The sequence below is a fragment of the Rattus norvegicus genome, chromosome 14 (genome assembly GCF_021556685.1).
Source record: "Rattus norvegicus strain SHRSP/BbbUtx chromosome 14, alternate assembly SHRSP_T2T, whole genome shotgun sequence".
In the NCBI taxonomy this organism is placed as follows: Eukaryota; Metazoa; Chordata; class Mammalia; order Rodentia; family Muridae; genus Rattus; species Rattus norvegicus.
In genome coordinates this window covers 6,677,654-6,696,176 of record NC_141547.1, presented here as the reverse complement: position 1 = coordinate 6,696,176, position 18,523 = coordinate 6,677,654, and the positions used below count along the sequence as shown (strand labels likewise).

At 41.7% G+C, this 18,523-nt stretch overlaps 1 protein-coding gene across 13 annotated transcripts in view; it reads right to left on the bottom strand.

Moving 5' to 3' along the window:
* The window catches only part of Mapk10 (mitogen activated protein kinase 10), a 276,187-nt gene that overhangs the window by 49,054 nt on the left and 208,610 nt on the right, over positions 1 to 18,523 (bottom strand). For 7 of the 13 annotated variants that reach the window (NM_012806.2, NM_001270556.1, NM_001318190.1 and 4 more), the window contains 1 exon segment: positions 17,520 to 17,591. The exons of 5 other annotated variants lie outside the window; for them this stretch is intronic. In NM_012806.2, coding sequence (NP_036938.2) covers positions 17,520 to 17,591 — 72 coding nt within the window. 13 annotated transcript variants of the gene reach the window in all.

The following is an 18,523-nucleotide window of genomic DNA, read 5'->3' as shown; positions in this document are numbered from 1 at the left end:
CTCTCTGTCATGGTCTCTCTGTTACAGTCATGGTGTCTGTAGTCACTGTGTCTGTAGTCACTCTGTCTCTAGTCACTCTGTCTGTAGTCAGTCACTCTGTCACAGTCATTCTATCTGTAGTCACTCTGTCACAGACACGGTGTCTGTAGTCACTGTGTCTGTAGTCACTGTGTATATAATCACTCTGTCACAGTCACTCTCTGTCACGGTCACTCTGTCTGTAGTCACTCCATCTATCACAGTTGTCACTCTGTCTACCTGTAACTTAGCACTGAGCGAGTAGCTTCACATCCCTCCCTTACTGCCTTCCCAGCCTCATAGCACTAACTCAGTTGTTCTCTTTTATTTCTCATTAATATTATGATGTCTCATAGGCCTGAGAATGATAAACAATGCAAGCTCTGAAAGATCAGCCCAAAGCTGATTTCAAGTAAAACTGGGCCTTGCAGATTTACACTGGTCCCAACAACGTGAGTTTTCCACAGCTCCATCCTGCACTGTCAATTCTTCCTGCTAACGTAACACAAAGTTCTTCAAAGACATCGTAACACTCGCCAATTAGCTACTCAAGAGCTGAGCCTAAAAAGGCTGACTGTGCAGACGGAAGACAAAAGAAACCACATTTGACGTGAATATGAACTGCAAATGGTAGACAGACAATCAGACAAAGATAAAAGCAAGAGTTAATTTGCAAATTTCTACCTCCCTTACAACCTGGATGAATAAAGTTTATTAAAATACAAATGAAAATTACCGTGGACTACCAAGAAATAAATGCCATGGAGAACACCAGCGATGACAGCGTGACAACGGCAAGCGAAACAAGGACAGGCATCAGTGAACTTCATGGCATCATTGTGTGCCTGAGGCGGCCAAGTAGAGCAGAATTGTTAGAAATAAAGAAATTAAGTCACTATAAGAGATTGGTTAGTCTCTCTCATGCAGAAACTCATGTTAAGTATGTGGCTATATGTAAGCTATAAGTACATAGATAGATAGATAGATAGATAGATAGATAGATAGATAGATAGATAGACAGACAGACAGATAGTAGATAATAGATACATACATAGAAACAGATATATAGATATGTAGATACATAGATATATAGATACATAGATAGACAGATAGATAGAAACATAGAAACAGATATATAGATATATAGATACATAGATTAGATAGATACATACATACATACATAGAAACAGATATATAGATACATAGATATATAGATACATAGATAGATACATACATACACACACATACATACAAAGATAGATACATAGATACATAGATAGGTGATAGAGAGAGACAGATTTATAGATAGAAAGATAGCTGGAGAACTCAGTACTTATCCCAGTTATCACTGTAAACACGAAAGGAGACATCTCTCTAGTGCAATTGGAGCACCATGCTCCGTCAAGCTGTCCTTGACTCATTACTCAAACTTGCTCTGAATTTTAAAGAGCCATGCAAAGAGAAAAAGACGTCCCTAGATCTTCTACAAAGAAGCCAAGTAACAAGTTTCGCAAAATATCATCAACCTGTTATTTTATTCTAATTTCATTCAACTCGAGTCAAAAAAGTGTTTCATAAAATCCTTCAACATAGGATTAAGTGTCTTTTCGCTTGCTTTTCCCTTTGCGGGATTTGTTTTACAGCTCAGTTTAGTTTCGGACTTGTAGTGTAGCTCTGATCCCTGCCTTCCTGCCTTCCTCCTCTTCAAAAGATTTTAAGACAGGATGGGCCACACCCTGCTCGTAACCAAATGCTCCCCAAGAGTCAACTCTGAATCAATTCTGTGCTATTCTTGGTAAAAATCTAAGAGTCACATGTCCTAGAATCCAAAGAATACTTCAGGTCCCTAAAAGCACCAAGTGCTTTTAAATGAAGCATCATTCTGGACCCTGGAGACATTTAAACAATTAAAACTAATGCCAGTGACATCGTTAAATATTCTTGCAGCAAACACTGGGTTCAACCGTCTTTAAAAGTTGATGCCTTTCTTTGAACACACCCCTTTCTAGTCCTTTCTTCCTATAAACGTCTGGATGTCTAGGCAATGAGAAGTCTTCTTCTTATGTTCAAGTCAGTGTTTGTGAAGAGCAGAGTCTGGAGCTGATGGGGTAGAATGGCCTCGCTTTGCTCTAAAGTTCATGATGTGGTTCACGTCCCTCAGAGGACACTGTTCCGTGTGAATCACTGTTTTGTTTTCTTCTGTCTTCGGTTGTCCTGTTAGTAAGCACGGGATTTCTAGAACTGATACTGACATGTCTAAGGAGTCACTACCCCGGGTCTGCTGTCTGATGTTCAGCGTGAAATGTCACAGCCTCTACCCCCCACTTCAAGAACATCAATGTGTCTTCCCCAATTCTTTGCTCAGTACCTGAAGGTGGCATCGCAGCCTGTGATATCTATATTGAATAATTCTAGACAATGCCATTTGTCTTCAACGAGCCGCTACATAGGCTGGGTGTTGGGTACGGCTCTGTGTTTCTGTTCTGGCTCTGTGGGAAGCCATGTAAACTGGTAAGGTTTCCAAAGAATGAGAGATACGGACACAGAGCACATGTGCTGTGCATTCTGTATGAAACCATGTGCACAACAAACTTAATAGCCATAATACAGAACACTCACAAGAACGCAGACCTCCCTCACCACAGCCCCTCACACAAACCGCTTAACTGTAGGATTCTAGGCACTTAGGTCTGCAGTGATTATCACAGATAAAACCCAAGTAACAATGGCTACCCAGGCAATCACATGTTGACAAATAATAATCTAGACTATCCTAATATCCCCAGACAGTTACTAACTCCAGATGTCAGAAGGCTCTGCTGTGGTTCTATTTTTATGGTACAAAATGTAACAGATTCAAATTCTCGAAGAGATCACTCTGTACCTCTTGCTCATGGCACACTTTACAGGCCAGTCTCTGGAAACAAGTGAAAGAGAGAACATCCTGATCTTCCCTTCGCACTCCAAGGTCTTACAGATTGGGACGTGGCACTTAGGACTACTGAGCTCTTGTGGAGAAAAGACTATGATCTGTGAGCTCCAACTAAGGCCAGCACGGAAGCTTCTCCCATAAACTATGCAGTGACCCCTGCTTGTTTTAGTAACTATGGCTCTCCCTAATAAAAGCTGGTCTTAAAAGCGCTTTTACGTTTGAGAACGCAAGATCAGGATAGAGACACGCATACTTAGGAGAGTTCTGTGTGTCGCTGGTTGTTGAGTTGTTTAACTCGTTTAAAACATCTTAGTTCGACACTGGAGCTGCAGTTCAGGGGTAAATTATTTGCCAGATAGTTGTAAAGCTCTGTACCTGTTCCCTACCAGGGGGGAGGGGCCAAGTTCTCAATCACATTAGCTTTCACTTTCAAATGTTCCCTCCTTTCAGAAATACCCCTCAGTTTCTGGTACCATGAAACATGAAGGGATGTTTAGGATGAGATTCATGAAGTATGGTAATCCAGAACATTCCCTCTTGAACCTGACTGGGTGAGTCAGCTGAGCTGGGCTTGCGGTTTTCACTGTAACTGGTTTCTTTCGTAAATCTAACTATTATTGTAACCCAATCTTCACAAAACAAAACTAGACAGGAACTGTGTTTTCCAAAGTGTATTAGTACATGTTACAGGAAGCAATTGAAGGATAACCTCAGGGACCCCTCAACCTCGGGACCCCATGTCTACGTGGGCCCCTTTGGGGGATACTTCATAACTTCCCACGGCAGAATTCACTCTCTGATGTAAATGGCTCCCTCCTCCAGGGTGCGCTGCTCTGGCTTCACAAACACTGGCCTGTCTTACCTGCATCGTGAAAGTACAGAAAGGTTTGACATCTCCATTTTGGAGACGAGAAGGCTCAAAGACCCCTTCCCATTAGCGAAAAGCATCGCTTTTCTGAAGGCCACCTTAATTTCTGGGTGTAACGCTGTGTACACCGGATTGTTAGGAGGGGATAATCAAATTTTTATGAGGTCAGGTAAACAGGACTGGGTTAAGTAACTCAAGCAATGGAATGTTTGCCTGGCATGTACAGGCCACCATGTACAGGCATGTTCAATACCCACCTGGCAACATATATACTAGGCCTGTGGTTTGAGCCTCGGAAAGTGGAAACAGGAGGGTCAAACATTCATAAGGACTTCGTGAGTTCATGGGCTACCCTGGGCTACATGAAAACCCATGATAAAAGTACGTGCCAGTTGAGGTGCTGGTCAAGTTTTTTATGTGTAAACTTAAGGAAGAAAGCAAACTCTGACTTTCAGCCCAAAATATCAACATATCAACTCTCTAGTATTTAGCCCTGAAAACATACATACAAGTAATACTAGACAGACAACTTCAGATTGTGTGTGTATTTAGTTCTGTGTGTGTGTGAGTGTGTGTGTGTGTGTGTGTGTGTGTGTGTAACAACAACTAAGGGGGGAAAAGAGCCTTGAATTTGAACAAAGAGGGCACTTGGTTGAGTTGAAGGGAGTAAAGGACAGAAAAAAATGATGTAATTATATTATAGCCTCAAAAATAAAATAATTAACAACTCTAAAAAAGAAAAAAACTTTGCCCTGGTTTTTCTGGACATGAAGTTATGGACAGTTGTGGATACTGGGAACCTATAAGAGCAGCCATTGCTCTTACCCTCAGAGTCCTCTGTCCCACCTCTGAGCTTAAATTCCATTGATTTGAATAGAGATAAAACCTTTACGATGGAACAAGGTTCACTTAATACATACCTTTAAGTCTACTCTTGAAATATTTGTAATTTAAAAACTATAAGGCCATCAAATTTCTACATTTCTCACTAAGGACAATATGTTGTATTTTTATAATGCAAAGAATGTAAAAGTCTTATTCCAAGCCTTCTTGCTAGTTAATCATATGCAAATGAGGTGCACAGCTGGAATGGGAGGGCTTTTAGACATAATTTATTTTAAGAATGCTTTCGAGTAGATACGATTGTTGACTTTTAAAGCAACATGAACAGGATATATTTTGTAGATTCCTTGTCTCCAGCTTCATATTAAACTCTGTCTTGAAGAACTATATTTTAATGTAATTTTTCTCTTCAAATAAGTTACTTATAATGAGAAATACTTAAGGTAAGTGGTACATCTTGCTCTTTAAGAGGTTATCTCTGTGACAGACAGTGGTTACAATTTGCATTTAAAAGACTAACTTAAAATAAGTCCCTGCGCTTGAAATCACTAATGAAACAACAGTTGATTGATTCCCCAAGAAATTTACAGATTTGTCTCTGAGGTACTCAGAAGGAACTCTCAATATCAAAGCCTCACATAAGTCTGCATCATGATATGACCTCATGACGTCGCTGTGGCCTTAAGGGTTGTTCACGAAGGGTTTTGAGATTCAGGTTAAACAATGATGGACGCCCAAGCAGCTCCTCTGGAGAAAGGGTTTTAATAATGCTGAACCGTGTTTAGTAGCTTGGCTAGGGAGTCCTCAAGTGTGCTATACTGGGCAGAAGAAGCGGTCTGCTTAGTCTTCAGGTGGCAAACATTCATTTAATCCGCAGTAATTCAACTCTAATGAATTTCCGGAGAGCATGCAAAGAGCATGCAGACTAATTTAAATTTATTCCCAGATGTTAATTTAAAAAGGTAGTTAATTCACGGGGAATGAAAGAAATCCTAGTTTGGAGGTTTGTTTCTTTATTTCCTTCTGTCTTTCTTTTTACAAATCTGAAGTAAATTTTTTTGGTCAAGCCCAATGTATCTTCGAAACATAATTTACATTAGCACTAATGTGTACATTTATAGAAACTGTTTAATAAAATGTATAAGTAGAAACAATATAGAAATACAGACAGATTTTAAAGTCAGGGTGTCGTTTTTTTTTTAAGATTAGAGAAAAACATTTTACCAAAAGTAAACATTTTAGCCAGTTTACTCATTTATGGTTTGCGTGCTGTGTTTGTAGTATAGGTGTGTGAGAGTGTACACGTGTGTGTGTGTGTGTGTGTGTGTGTGTGTGTGTGTGTGTGTGTGCATGTTTGGGTGCTTCTGCACGCACATGCATGTGAGGGCTAAAGGTAGGTGTTGGAATCTTTCCCTGATCGCTTCTACCACTTTGTGAATTTCTGAATTGTAGCTTTAGACTTAAGGAAAATATGTGTGGTTATAATACTATACTGTACATATGTGTAACTGCAGATGAAATACACACGCTTGAATGCATTGCGCTATCCTTGTGTTTGTATGGAGTATTATGGAGACGGAAAGAGCTGTAACAGGAATTAAAAAGTTTAAAGCCAGTGCATAATCATATGACGTTCGTAATCAGACTTACCTAATTAGACAATTGCCCAAAATTATAGACTCAAAACTGCCTTTGAATAGTGAGTATTTCAGTTCACTCCCTTCCCCCACCCCAATGACAAAGACAGAAGATCGTCAGACCTGATCAAATTCAGTGGTAATTTCAGTGACGTCAACGAGCAGGTGTCTGAGCATTGCCTGGCAGTCATGTCCACACTGGGACTTCTGGACTCCTGCTCGTTAGCTGCTACTTTTGACAGAGCCTTGCTTTCACTTCTCGGTGATTCAGTTGACTTCTCTGGATGTTTATTTAACCACCGGTAATCAAGGAGGTTTTGAGTATTACTTGTTAATGATATGGAGAACGTAAGAGCAGGTTTGGAGAAATGTCTCTTCGTATACACGATGTGAACAAGACACACCTTGTGAAAGGAGGTTGAGAGCGGTGTTAGTGAATGGGACAGGCACGCTCTCTGGGCCTCTGTTAAATCAAGTAAATCACATGTGGGTGAACGGTTGGAGGATCTCTGTGCTAAATGAGTGTTCCTTAGGGTGTGAAACTAAACGGCATCAGTGTGAATACTGACTGGGCCGTTTATCATCTAGCTACATATGTGTCAAATATTTTGAAATCTCTACAAACAGTGATTAAGGAGACTCTGAGCTTGGAAGGACTGAAGTAAGGCAGAGCTTTCTATACAAGGCTGAACCTTTCATGTCTCAACTGTCCCCTTCATGGATGGACTTGCTGGGTGACAAGGCTATTCTACCGTGAAGCAAGCTTGCAAATACTTGACATTTGATCTCACAGAAATTCCCCGGGGTCCATGGGTGGAGATCTTCAGCAGTCTTGCATTGGAAACAAACGGAATAAATTGACAAGGGCTCACAGAGCCCGGTGGCTGCTGGGAAGGATACGATCAGTGCCGGGAAACAGCACTGCGCCTTTTACCATTTCTCCCATGATGCACCCTACCGACCACATGTCAACTGAAAACAAAGACGACATGAAGATAAGCACGAAATAGATCAAAACATAAATAAAACTTCAAGGCCACTCTGCACCGTAGAGTCATCGACTAGGCTTCCCTGGATGAGGGAGAGGCCACGGCCCCTGACTTTGAGGTAGGAGCAGGGTACATCCAGAGTGCCCCGCCCTTCCTGCTGTAGACCTGAACCAACAAAGCCACCTGAAAGCTGCTGAGGCCTGGTTATATTACTTTGCAATTATAATGCAATGCTTTCTCTCACTTCTGATTTAAAAGATCTCATTTGCATTCATCTCCTGGAATCTGGGTGATTTGTATTGAAAATTATCCTAGGCTGAGTTAATATGGGAGACATGTAAATCAATTTCATTTTTATTCTTTTGTGTACCATATCTAAAAAAAAAAAAAAGGAAAGGGAGAAAAGCTAGCAGCTAGCGCCCCAGAAGAAAACTTCTTTTTTAAAAAAAGGCATTTATGCTTGTTTATAAATATGAATACGTTTCCAGGAGCAGACATTGCTTTTGGAGAATGAGTGTTTTGGAGTGTGGGGGGGCTCCGTCATTGAATCCTATCAAAGGAACAGGGCTCTAGGCTGGAAGTCTTTTTCCTCATCTGTAAATACGGGGCCTTTGTAATGCTAAAAGTGCTGGCTATTCAAATAGGACTGTTCAATGTGAAATAAACAAGATTAAAGAGCAAAGTCGGAGACTGAAAATCAAAGGGAACCTGGAGTGTGAGGGCCAATTATACTGGTCTCCCCTGCCACTGCTAGTTATCATCCAGAACTGAAACCAGGAAGGCAGAGCTGGGGGCACAGGGAAGGGAGAATGGGGAGGGAGGAGCAAGAAAGGGACACGCCCACCCTTGTGGGGCTGCACCCGCTAGGTCCTACACAGAGTCAGAGACAGGCTGAGCAAACGCTGGAAAAATACGGGATGTCCGGGATGTCCAAGGAGTGGAGCGAAGGGGACAGACGGGGGCGTCACAGCATGATGTGGCTTTACTCCACTCATGCTCCAAATTACATGTAGTAATTTGGCAGTGTCCTGAAAGAGTTCCTCAGGAGGCTCTTTCCATTGTCAAAATCTCACCAGAGTGAAACACAAGGTGTGCGCTGCTAAGCCCCTAACCGGTTAGAACCCTGAAGATGAGGAGCGCACGCAGGGAGCGAAAGTGTTTGTTTAATTTCAGGAAAGCAAGTGCCATGCAAAAAGTATCAGGAGAGCAAACGGCTGTGTGTCTGTTGTGGCGTGTTAAAAGCATCCGATAATCACTACCTCACAAGAGGCTGCTGGGCTCAGAATCTCTGAGTAAAGGAAAAAAAGAAAGAGAAAGAGAGAGAAGAAAGAAAGAGTTATGGAAAGATGTTTTATATTTAGCTTGAAAGTATTCTTATCATACTGTCCCAAGCGACCCAACTGTGTGTGGTGTGTGCACCTACACTGAGTTGTGTATGTGCCTGTGTATATGTGTCTGCTTCTGTATGTGTGGAAGGTGTTTGTATGCAGTATGTGTATGATGTGTGTACTGTGTGTATAGTGTGTGTGTGTCTGTGTGTGAGTAGTACATGACTCTGTGTGTGGTGTGTGTACACATCTGTATTTTGCCAGGGCGAATGTGTATAGAATGTATAGTATGAGAATGTTTTGTGTACACTGTATGTGTGTGTATGTGTGTACTATGCATGGGTGTGTGATATGCATGTGTGTGAATATATGTAATGTGTCTGTGTAGTATGTATGTTTATAGTATTTCATGTGTATGTGCAGTGTTTTTCTATAGTGAGTGTGTGTGTGTGTGTGTGTGTGTGTGTGTGTGTGTGTGTGTACTTTTGCAAGATAGCCACATGTTCCAGAGTAAAAGATGAATATTTTTCTACATTTATCTGCCTGGTCCGCACTCAAAATAGTGCTAAAAGATCATAAAACTTTTGTACAGAGATGAAGACAGACAGATGAACACCGGATTTGAGCAAGGTCCCTTTGGCTAGTGGTGCCCCTTTCAGAGTGACTGTACCCAAAGCCTTTGAATTCCCTAAAGGTTTCTTCCCCGTTCCCCACGACTCTGACTTATGCAGCCTGAGTGTCGAATATGACATCTGGAAATCACAACCTGCAAACACTGACATCTGCATGGAGCCCTGCACGAATTTCATTGATTTGAATGGATTAATACTCGGTATCAAGTCCTGTAAGAAACTTTATAACTCAGTCCTCCCACCCATTAGAAACAGGTAAATTTAGAGCTAATCTCATTGGTCAGGGGAGTGTGATGAGTAGCAAGCCTTCACTCCACTACGTACAATGGCGATAATGCTTAGCAAGGCTACACCAGGTTCACAAGAACTCTTGACAATATTAGAGCGGGTGATGAGTACGTGATAGAAATCAGTATGAGAAACAGAATTCACATGCTTTCTCCGGTGTATTGGGCCTCCGTGAGCTCTAAACAGGATGCTGATAGGCTACGGTCCTGCCTATGTTACCAGAGTCAACAGCATCCCCACAGGCAGGGAGCCAATGTAGTTACAACTCCAATACCCAGATACTGTGTCCTTTTGTTTAAAAGAAATTTTAAGCAAATTCAGATGTTGCTAAAATCGTCATCAAGCTGATTGTAACGTATCTCTTCTTTTTACATTTTATCTTTAACCTCCTAGAGAGAGAAACCCCCAATCACCACACTCTCCTAATAGCTTGGGTGATAGTTCATGATTAAGTAGTGCTGGGTCCCGTGAGTGCCATCTTCTTGTCCCCTCAAATACTAGCTGCTAATGGGAAGTGTTGGTACCTTGGGAAAGAGCTTGGTGGAAGGAAGTTCGCTCGTTGGAGGCATACCCTTAAAAGTATAGAGATATACTGCCTCTGTCTCTGTCTCTTCTCCTGTCCCCCTTCAATAATCATCGACTGAAACACCTGAAAGCACGTGTCTCAAATATACCTTTCCTTTTTGAGCTATGGCCTCCACTGCTCTGTTACAATAAGGAGGTGATCAATTGTGCTGCCTGGAAGAACTCTGAAAATGTGTCCATTTTGGAGACTATGTAACTGTCACACCACAACCTTGGAAACCACACTGCTCTATCCTTTAGCCCACTGAACTGAATTGTCACTTAGGTTAGAATTCAGGCAGTCTTCATAAATGTTTCTTACAGTGAACCTCAACGGATGACAGAAAGAGCTAATACTTTTTAAAAGCACTATATTTCTCTGGAAATCTGGCATTTTAAAAGTTATCAATGAGGCTAATTCTTTAAAAAGCACAATGTCTTAAAATTCAAAGTAAACTATAAAAGATTACTAATGTCTTCCAATAAACTGAGAACACATGTGTTCTTCTTACGTCAGAACCACACATGAAAGTTCCCAAGACTTTCATGTAAAATTCTCCAGTGCCAAGAACTTTATCCTGGGTCAATGTATCTAACTTGCCCACTTCATATCCCCAGAATCTCCAGTTCTGAGGTGAATCCTATTGTGCTCTTCCCTGCCCCTAACCCCTCTCTCACATGCACACGTACACACACACACACACTCACACACACTCACACACACACGCACACGTACACACACTCACACACACTCACACACACTCACACTCACACACACTCACACACTCACACACATACACTCACACTCACACACACTCACACACTCACACACATACACTCACACTCACACACACTCACACACACACACTCACACATACACACACTGACACGCACACACACACTCACACACACTCACACACACTCACACACACACATACACGCACACACACACACATACACACATGGATATAAGCAGGGAGAAAACTAGTGGTGAAAATAAATCTTATTACACAGTTTCAAATAAAGAACGTAATTGCATCCTCGAAGATATGTTCATTCTTAACAGATGTTTAAAGATATGAGAGAATGACTCTAAAACTGTGTGTTCCAAATTTATCTAAAGCCAACATTTCACTGAAGATAAATTTGCCTTATCCTTAGGATAATGACAAAAGACTACATACTGCATAGATTATAAAATAATACGTAAATTATAAACTTACTGGCCAATGAATGTGTTATTTTAAAGCGTTAAGGAGGGTGACTCACGGAAACATCAGTCATAACCCTTGCTTCCGATTCATTTTACATCGACTGTCCCCGGTTCTTATGTGCCAGCTTTAAATGAGATGGTGTTCTGTTGATATGAAGATGTTTTCTTTGCTTTTCTCATTGTGTGGGACTCTTCCCTGGCCTTCAATACCATTGCTCCCTAGCGAGGCGGTGGGCCAGCTAATGTTCCTTACGGTTCCAGGAGCAAAGCAAGGGGGTGTTTACTCCATCTGGCTGTCAACCTTAGTTAGAGATGGTTCCCTTGATATGTAGACTTTTCAATTGGATACCATGTACCAAGGTTCAGCAGAAGCCAAGTCCAGAAAACTCTGATCAAGAACTAGAGAGAAAAGACTGCTGTGGGTCCTTATTCAAAGAAGATCCTTCCATTGGAAAAGAAAAAAGGAAAGTAAAAAAAAAAGTGTATCTAAAAGAAGCAGGCTTTACAGCAGAACTAATACACACAGAGACCGTGGCAGCATCAGAGGGCCTGCATAGGTCCAAACCATATGGAGTCCCAGTGCTGTTAGGGAAGCAGACATGGGCTCCCCTCTCTAACACAGAAGCTATCTCCAACTGACAGCCACTCACAAGGGAAGAATTCGTTTTCTCCAGTTGAATGTCACCAGGGGCAGGCGCCATCCATGCCCAGCAGAGAATGCTAACACAACAGGATCTCCGTGGAATTTTGGATACTTTTTTCTCTTGTGTCACTTTGGACACTTTTAATCTTACTCCTCTTTTTCTAGTATATTCCAGTCACTGGTTTTGTGTTTTAAGGGTTTGTGTGTGTATGTATGTGTATGAGTATGCATATGTATGTGTGTGTGTGTATGTGTAGGTGTCTGTGTGTATATGTATGTGAATGCAATGTATGTGTATGAGTGTGAATAGATATATATATGTATGTGTGTATGTGTGTATGTGTATGATTATGCATATGTATGTGTATATGTTTATGTCTGTGCATGTGTGTAGGTATGCATATGTGTGCATGTTTGTCTATAGGTGTCTGTGTATATGTGTGTGTGTGTGTGAGTGAGTCTGTATATGTGTGTGTAGGTCTTAGTGTGTATATGTTTGTATGTATATGTGTGTATATATGTGCTTATGTGTGCAAATGTATATATGTATGTATATGTGTATATATGTGTGTATTGTATGACTATGCATATGTATGTGTATGAGTGTGAATAGGTATGTGTGTAGGTATTTGTCTGTATATGTGTGTGGGTATGTGTATATGTGTGTATATGAATGTCCATATGTATGAGTGTGCATATGTATGTGTGTATATGTATGAGTGTGAATAGATATGTGTATGTGTGTATATGTGTAGGTATTTGTGTGTGTATGTGTGTATATGTGTGCATGTGTGTAGGTTTCTTGTATACATGTGTGTTTGAGTGTGTAATGTGTATATTTATGTATATTTGTGCATGTGCCTATGTATGTATATGTGCATGTGTGTATATGTGTGTGTTTATGTATGAGAGTGCATATGTATGTGTGTATGTGTGTAGGTGTCTGTGTGCATATGTGTGTATCTATATGTGTCTCTTGTGCTTTTTTAAAAATTTTCGTCTGATCATTTTGTAGTCATTTGGTTTTTGTATGGTTGGTTTGGGGGTGGTTATTTTTATTTTGTTTTTGTTCTGGGTTTGGGGGTTTTGTTTATTTGTTTGGTTTGCCTGTTTTATGAAGAGAGAAGAAAAAAAAGGCATAGGCAAGTAGGTGGATGGGTGGGGAGGTGGAGAGGATCTGGGAGGGGATGAGGGAGAGAAAATTGTGAGCAAAATACATTACAAGGGAAAATTTATTGTCAATTAAGGAAAAACAGAAGCAGATTTAAAGAAGGCTCATGGGAAGTCAGTGGGACTGTAGGAGTCTCTGGTAATCAGGAGGACAGCACTTCAGGCTTGGCCTTGGGGCAAATAGAAGGAAGGAGGGAGGGAGGGACTGCACACTGTCTGGGAAAACTTCTAATGGAGAGACTTGAAGCTGCTTCTCTATAACCTGTCGCTGGAGGAAACAAACTGCTGATGGAAGGCAGGAGCCCTGTTCTCACACTCTGTAAATACCCTGTATGTGACGGGATCTGTCTTCATCATAAACTATCGTAAAGATGAATGAATTAGAAACATTTGAATAGTCAAATATTTAGCAAATTAACGGGTGGAAAGCAAATGCCTTTATTCGTGTACACATTCTGCATACATGTTCATGTGCACATGGGTGGGTGAGCAGCTACATATGTCCATGTATGAGCACATACATACATGGAGGAAAAGAACAATTTCAGGTGCTGTTCCTCAGGCTAGACCTGCCATCTTTGGAGACAGGGTCTCTCACTAGCCTGGGGTTTGTGACTAAGCCAGGCTGGCTGGCCAGCGAGCCCTAGGACCCGCCTGGGTCTACGTGTCACTACATTGTGAGAACGCTCTGCTCCTTTTAGGTGTGTCCTCAGCATGGAACACATATTTCTGTGCTCGCAAGGCAAATACTTCACTATCTGGGCCACCTCCCAGAAAAATCCGCAAACTGTAAAAACAGATTTAAGAGAACACTTCGGCACTGGTGATCTGCTTTTTTTTTTTTTTTTTTTTACATTTTCACTTTATACCCAGAATCAGAAGTTCTGTGAGGTGAGAAATAATGTGGAATGCAGATTATTATATAAGTTTCCAGCCAGAACAATTTAATGTGTTTATTAATATTAAATAATTGTGCATATGTTAATATTTATGAGTAGGAAAGCCTACAGATATTGAAGTAGAAGTGCTGGTTTCGTGTGTCAACTTGATACAAGCTGGAGTTATTACAGAGAAAGGAGCCTCCCTTGAGGAAATCCCTCCATGAGACCCAGCTGTAAGGCATTTTCTCAATTAGTGATCAAGGGAGAGGGCCCAGCCCATTGTGGGTGGTGTCATCCCTGGGCTGTTGGTCTTGGGTTCTACAAGAAAGCAAGCTGAGCAAGGCAGGGGAGCAAGTCAGTAAGTAACACCCTCTATGGCCTCTGCATCAGCTCCTGCTTCCTGACCTGCTTGAGTTCCAGTCCTGACTTCCTTTGATGATGGACAGCAATGTGGAAGTGTGAGCTGAATAAACCCTTTCCTCCCCAACTTGCTTCTTGGTCATGATGTTTTGTGTAGGAATAGAAACCCTGATTAAGACTAGGAGGGTCTCGATTAATGTACACAATGCTTTGTTATTACTTCCAGCGAATCCTAGAGCTATTTCAATTTCATTGCCATGGTTCTTTCCTGGGGAAGTCGTGGCGTCCTTGTGCCTGCTCTCTGAGGTTCAATGAGTCACTTTAGCTCTAACAGTAGGAAGCCCTAGCCATAAAGGGACAGTAAAGTATTTAGCGATAAGTGAAACAATTCCATACACGATCCTCAGAGCATGTTCGTCCCTTGCTTATGGGGATGGTTTACTTTCTATGTCACCACAGCTTAAAAGCTATTATAGCTATTGTATCATTATAATTATTATATTGTTAATTCTAACGAATTTAACTAGAAACTGGAATCCGAAAGGAAACGTTCTCAGAGATAGTGAGTTTTTTTAACCTATTTCATTTTCAATTAGTTACTGAGAAAATGGGCATTGTCACTGTTCCTATAGGCTGTGTCACACAAGACAGTCAGCTCGCCTGTCAAAGACCTGCGCTCTGTGTAATGAGCAGTGGTAAAGCCATACCGTTCCCTACAATCCGCACTGCATTAGAGATTAAACCCCGTGATCACACGGATCAAGGATACAGATTGCATATGTCCCTTTGTATATCCATGTATCCTGTATGTACAGACCTTTGTGCAATTTCATTGCAGGTCTAAACATTTTTGTAAAAAAGAAAAATGAAAATAAAGGCCCCAAAAGAATAATTTTTTTAGAAAAACATATCATCCTCAATGAAGTGGTTGCTCCTGCTTTGCTGAACGGTCAACTTAGACTGGAAAGGGTTATTCTAATGATGTCCGCTGTTGAGTCTCAGCTGTCAAGACAGAAGAGGAAGTCTGAGAAGTAAGTGGAGAGATACAGCCCACAGGACGGCCTTGGTCTGTGAGGCCAAGTGACCGATGACAGCCATGCCCCACACTGATGAAGAATCCAGCCTTTGTGTCTCTACCAGCAAGCGTGCCCCAGAGATAGATGGCAGCTCTGCTCAGAACAGTAATGGAGAGGTACCTCTCTGTATGTTTTAATGTATTTTACCCCAAAGGCAAAAGAGTAACTCTTATTTGTAAGATCCGAGCACTGACATATGAAGACAGATGATAACATTGTTCACAGCCACACTGGTTAGGTAACTGGTGTCCAAACTACAAATACCAACTTGATCTGAAGCAAAGTTCTCAAGGAGTCGCATGTGAAATGTAACTGTGGACAAAGGCAGATGCCATCTAAAATGGATTATGGACAGAAGGATGCCACAGGGTTGCCTCAACCTCCAAACCAGCACTATCGAATAGAAAGGATAAAGCCACTCCTCAAACTGTTTAAGCCATTTAAAATGTGCTAATATCAACATTAGGAAAGAATAGTAAAAGATCAGGTAAGATCAATTTTATTAATTTATGTTTTACCCCAATATATTCAAAGTATTGTCGCTAACACATAATCACTATGAGGTCACTACTGGTTTTACAGTTTCATTTTATGCATTCAGCACTTGTAATTCAATATATAATTTCAAGTGCTGAAGAGCACCATGTGGCCCCCGGGTCTTTATTATTGAAGGGCTAGAAGACATTAGCACTTTGTGTTCGTGCTGGGACTTAGCAGATATTGAACCAATATCCAGAGGAATGCATAAATGCCCATTTCCTATTAACTTCTTAATGAGTCATACTTTTTTGCACTATAACCCTTTTTTACATCAAAATAAAATTACTGGAACTTACTTTTAAATAAAATGCTTACTAGAACTTGTTTTTAAATAAAAGGACTAATAGAGTTCCCTGCTGTATTTCTTGTTGACAAAATCCAAAGACTCCTATCTAATAATTATTCTCCACTGCCGTTGGAATTGTTAGTTGGTGTTGACCATAACTTGCAGTAGCATTCACAAGACATTCTGCGTTTGTTATAGTATATTCTCCTTGTGAAGTTTGTTTTCTACATGTCGTAAGAACGAGATGTGTACTTTTATTAGAGAGTGAACTTCTGGTCACTGAAGAAGTCCATCTGCTTTAGTAATTCTCGTGTATACACAGCACCCTAAGAAACAGAGGTTCGAGTGTGTTCAAGTGTGTGGGTGCAGGGGGGCATCAGAAGTCACTGTCCAGAGCCCTCATCAATCATACTCCACCTTTGGTTCTGAGTCAGGGTCTTTCACTAACCCTCTGGCCCCTTGATTGACTAAGTTGGCTGAAAGGTGGTCTGCCCCAAACCGAACTCACAGATGTGAGCTTCTGCACTTGGCTTTCATGTGGGTGCTGGGGACTTGAACTCAGGTCCTCCTTCTTGTTCAGTAAGCACTTTACCCCCTTAAGCACTGAGCAGCCTCCCTGGCTACACACTTACCGATTTATATACCATCTTATCATCTCAAACTCAAGTGAAGGACGTCCTCTTCACGTCACCTGCCCTCTGTTATGTGGGATAACAATCACGATTTCTAAGGATGGACACTCACACCTTATAGAAGCTCTGCCACAGGGGCTCTCTGAACCTGTCTGGGGATGAGTCCACAGACTGATGCTCAGAATGTGAGGGAGACTAAGCAGGGAACAGGCTCGAATGCCGTGGACCGTAAATCGCTGTAGAAAGAAGATGGGAAATGATTTGCAAACAGTAACTTCTTTTGCTAATTATGTTTTCATTGTTGATTGGTTGGTCATTGACTAGGTTTTCATTTAGAGTCTGGTGGCCTCTATCATTTGTGAAAAACAGTGTTCCTATTTTGGCTTACAGGAAAGAGAGTCATTTAGGAAGCCAGGGGCTATTGAAAAACTAATGAGAGGTCCTTGTGGTAGACAGTGTGAGTGCTGGTGAGAGCATAGTAGTCTTCGCCTCATCGTGACAACCCACTTACCTAAGTTTCTGCTTCTGTCTTTACTCTGCTGGTAAAATCATTACGAGTTTAAAAGGAGAGAAAACAGAGCGGGCGCAGCCTCAGCCTCAGCCAAAGGTACAAGGATACAGTCCCTTCCGGGAAAGAGGATTTTGTGACGAACCATTTCTCCCATGATGCAGCCCACAGACCATATGTCCACTAGAACAGGAAAGAGGACACGAAGACAGAGGAGGAAGGCAAGGTTAACTGACTCTGGCGACTGGAAAATAACTTTCACATTATGCCTGAGGCGGCCCAATGTGAGTTAAGAACCACACCGTGCTCTCACGTGGACTCTACGGTGGTGACAGCTCCCTCACGTGTAAGAGAGCACTGTGTGGATGCCCAAACTCCAGCTTTATTGACTTGAGTTGGTGACATGGTGGACAGGAAAGGGTTCACTGAACCAACAGTATGCTCAGGCAGGTGTTGGCTAAAGGTCTTGGAAACGGTTTTAAAGCATTTGCTGGACTCACCCCTGTAGGGTGACTGGGTTCACTTCCCATCTTATTCAGTGATGTGCAGTGAGGAAACAAATATGTCCCAAATAAGAACCCATCCAACCAGGTCCCAGAGACCAGGAGACGCTTGGTGAGCCTTGCAGGTGAGAAACGGTACTTTTGCACTCAGAACTTAGCCTTTAAGATAAGCATCAGCTTTGATCTCGATCTGAAATATTTTTGAGAAAAATGACCATTTAGCGTGTGCACAAAGGAGTCACGTAAAAGTGGAAATGCACGAAAAGTGTAAAAGCTTGAGTGCGCATGTTTATTTCCCAACTGTCGTCATCTGTCATATCCCCCTTTAACCCTCGTGTGTCTCATGCCTCTTCCCAACCTCATCTCTCTCAGTTTCACATTTATTAGTGACAAGGGGATTTTGAAACAAAAACATTAGGCGGAGTTGCTCCAAGGGGTGCAAGGCAGGGTGAGGTGCACAGGAGGGGCATGCCCGAGGCAAGAACAAGCCGTTTTTTCTGCATGATAACCACCTTCAGCTGAGAGGGAAGCCAGCACTGGTGCGGGGCCCTCCTCCATGCACAGAGAGGCTAAGAGAGGAAGGCTTTCTCAGTTTGGTTTTTGTTGCTGTTG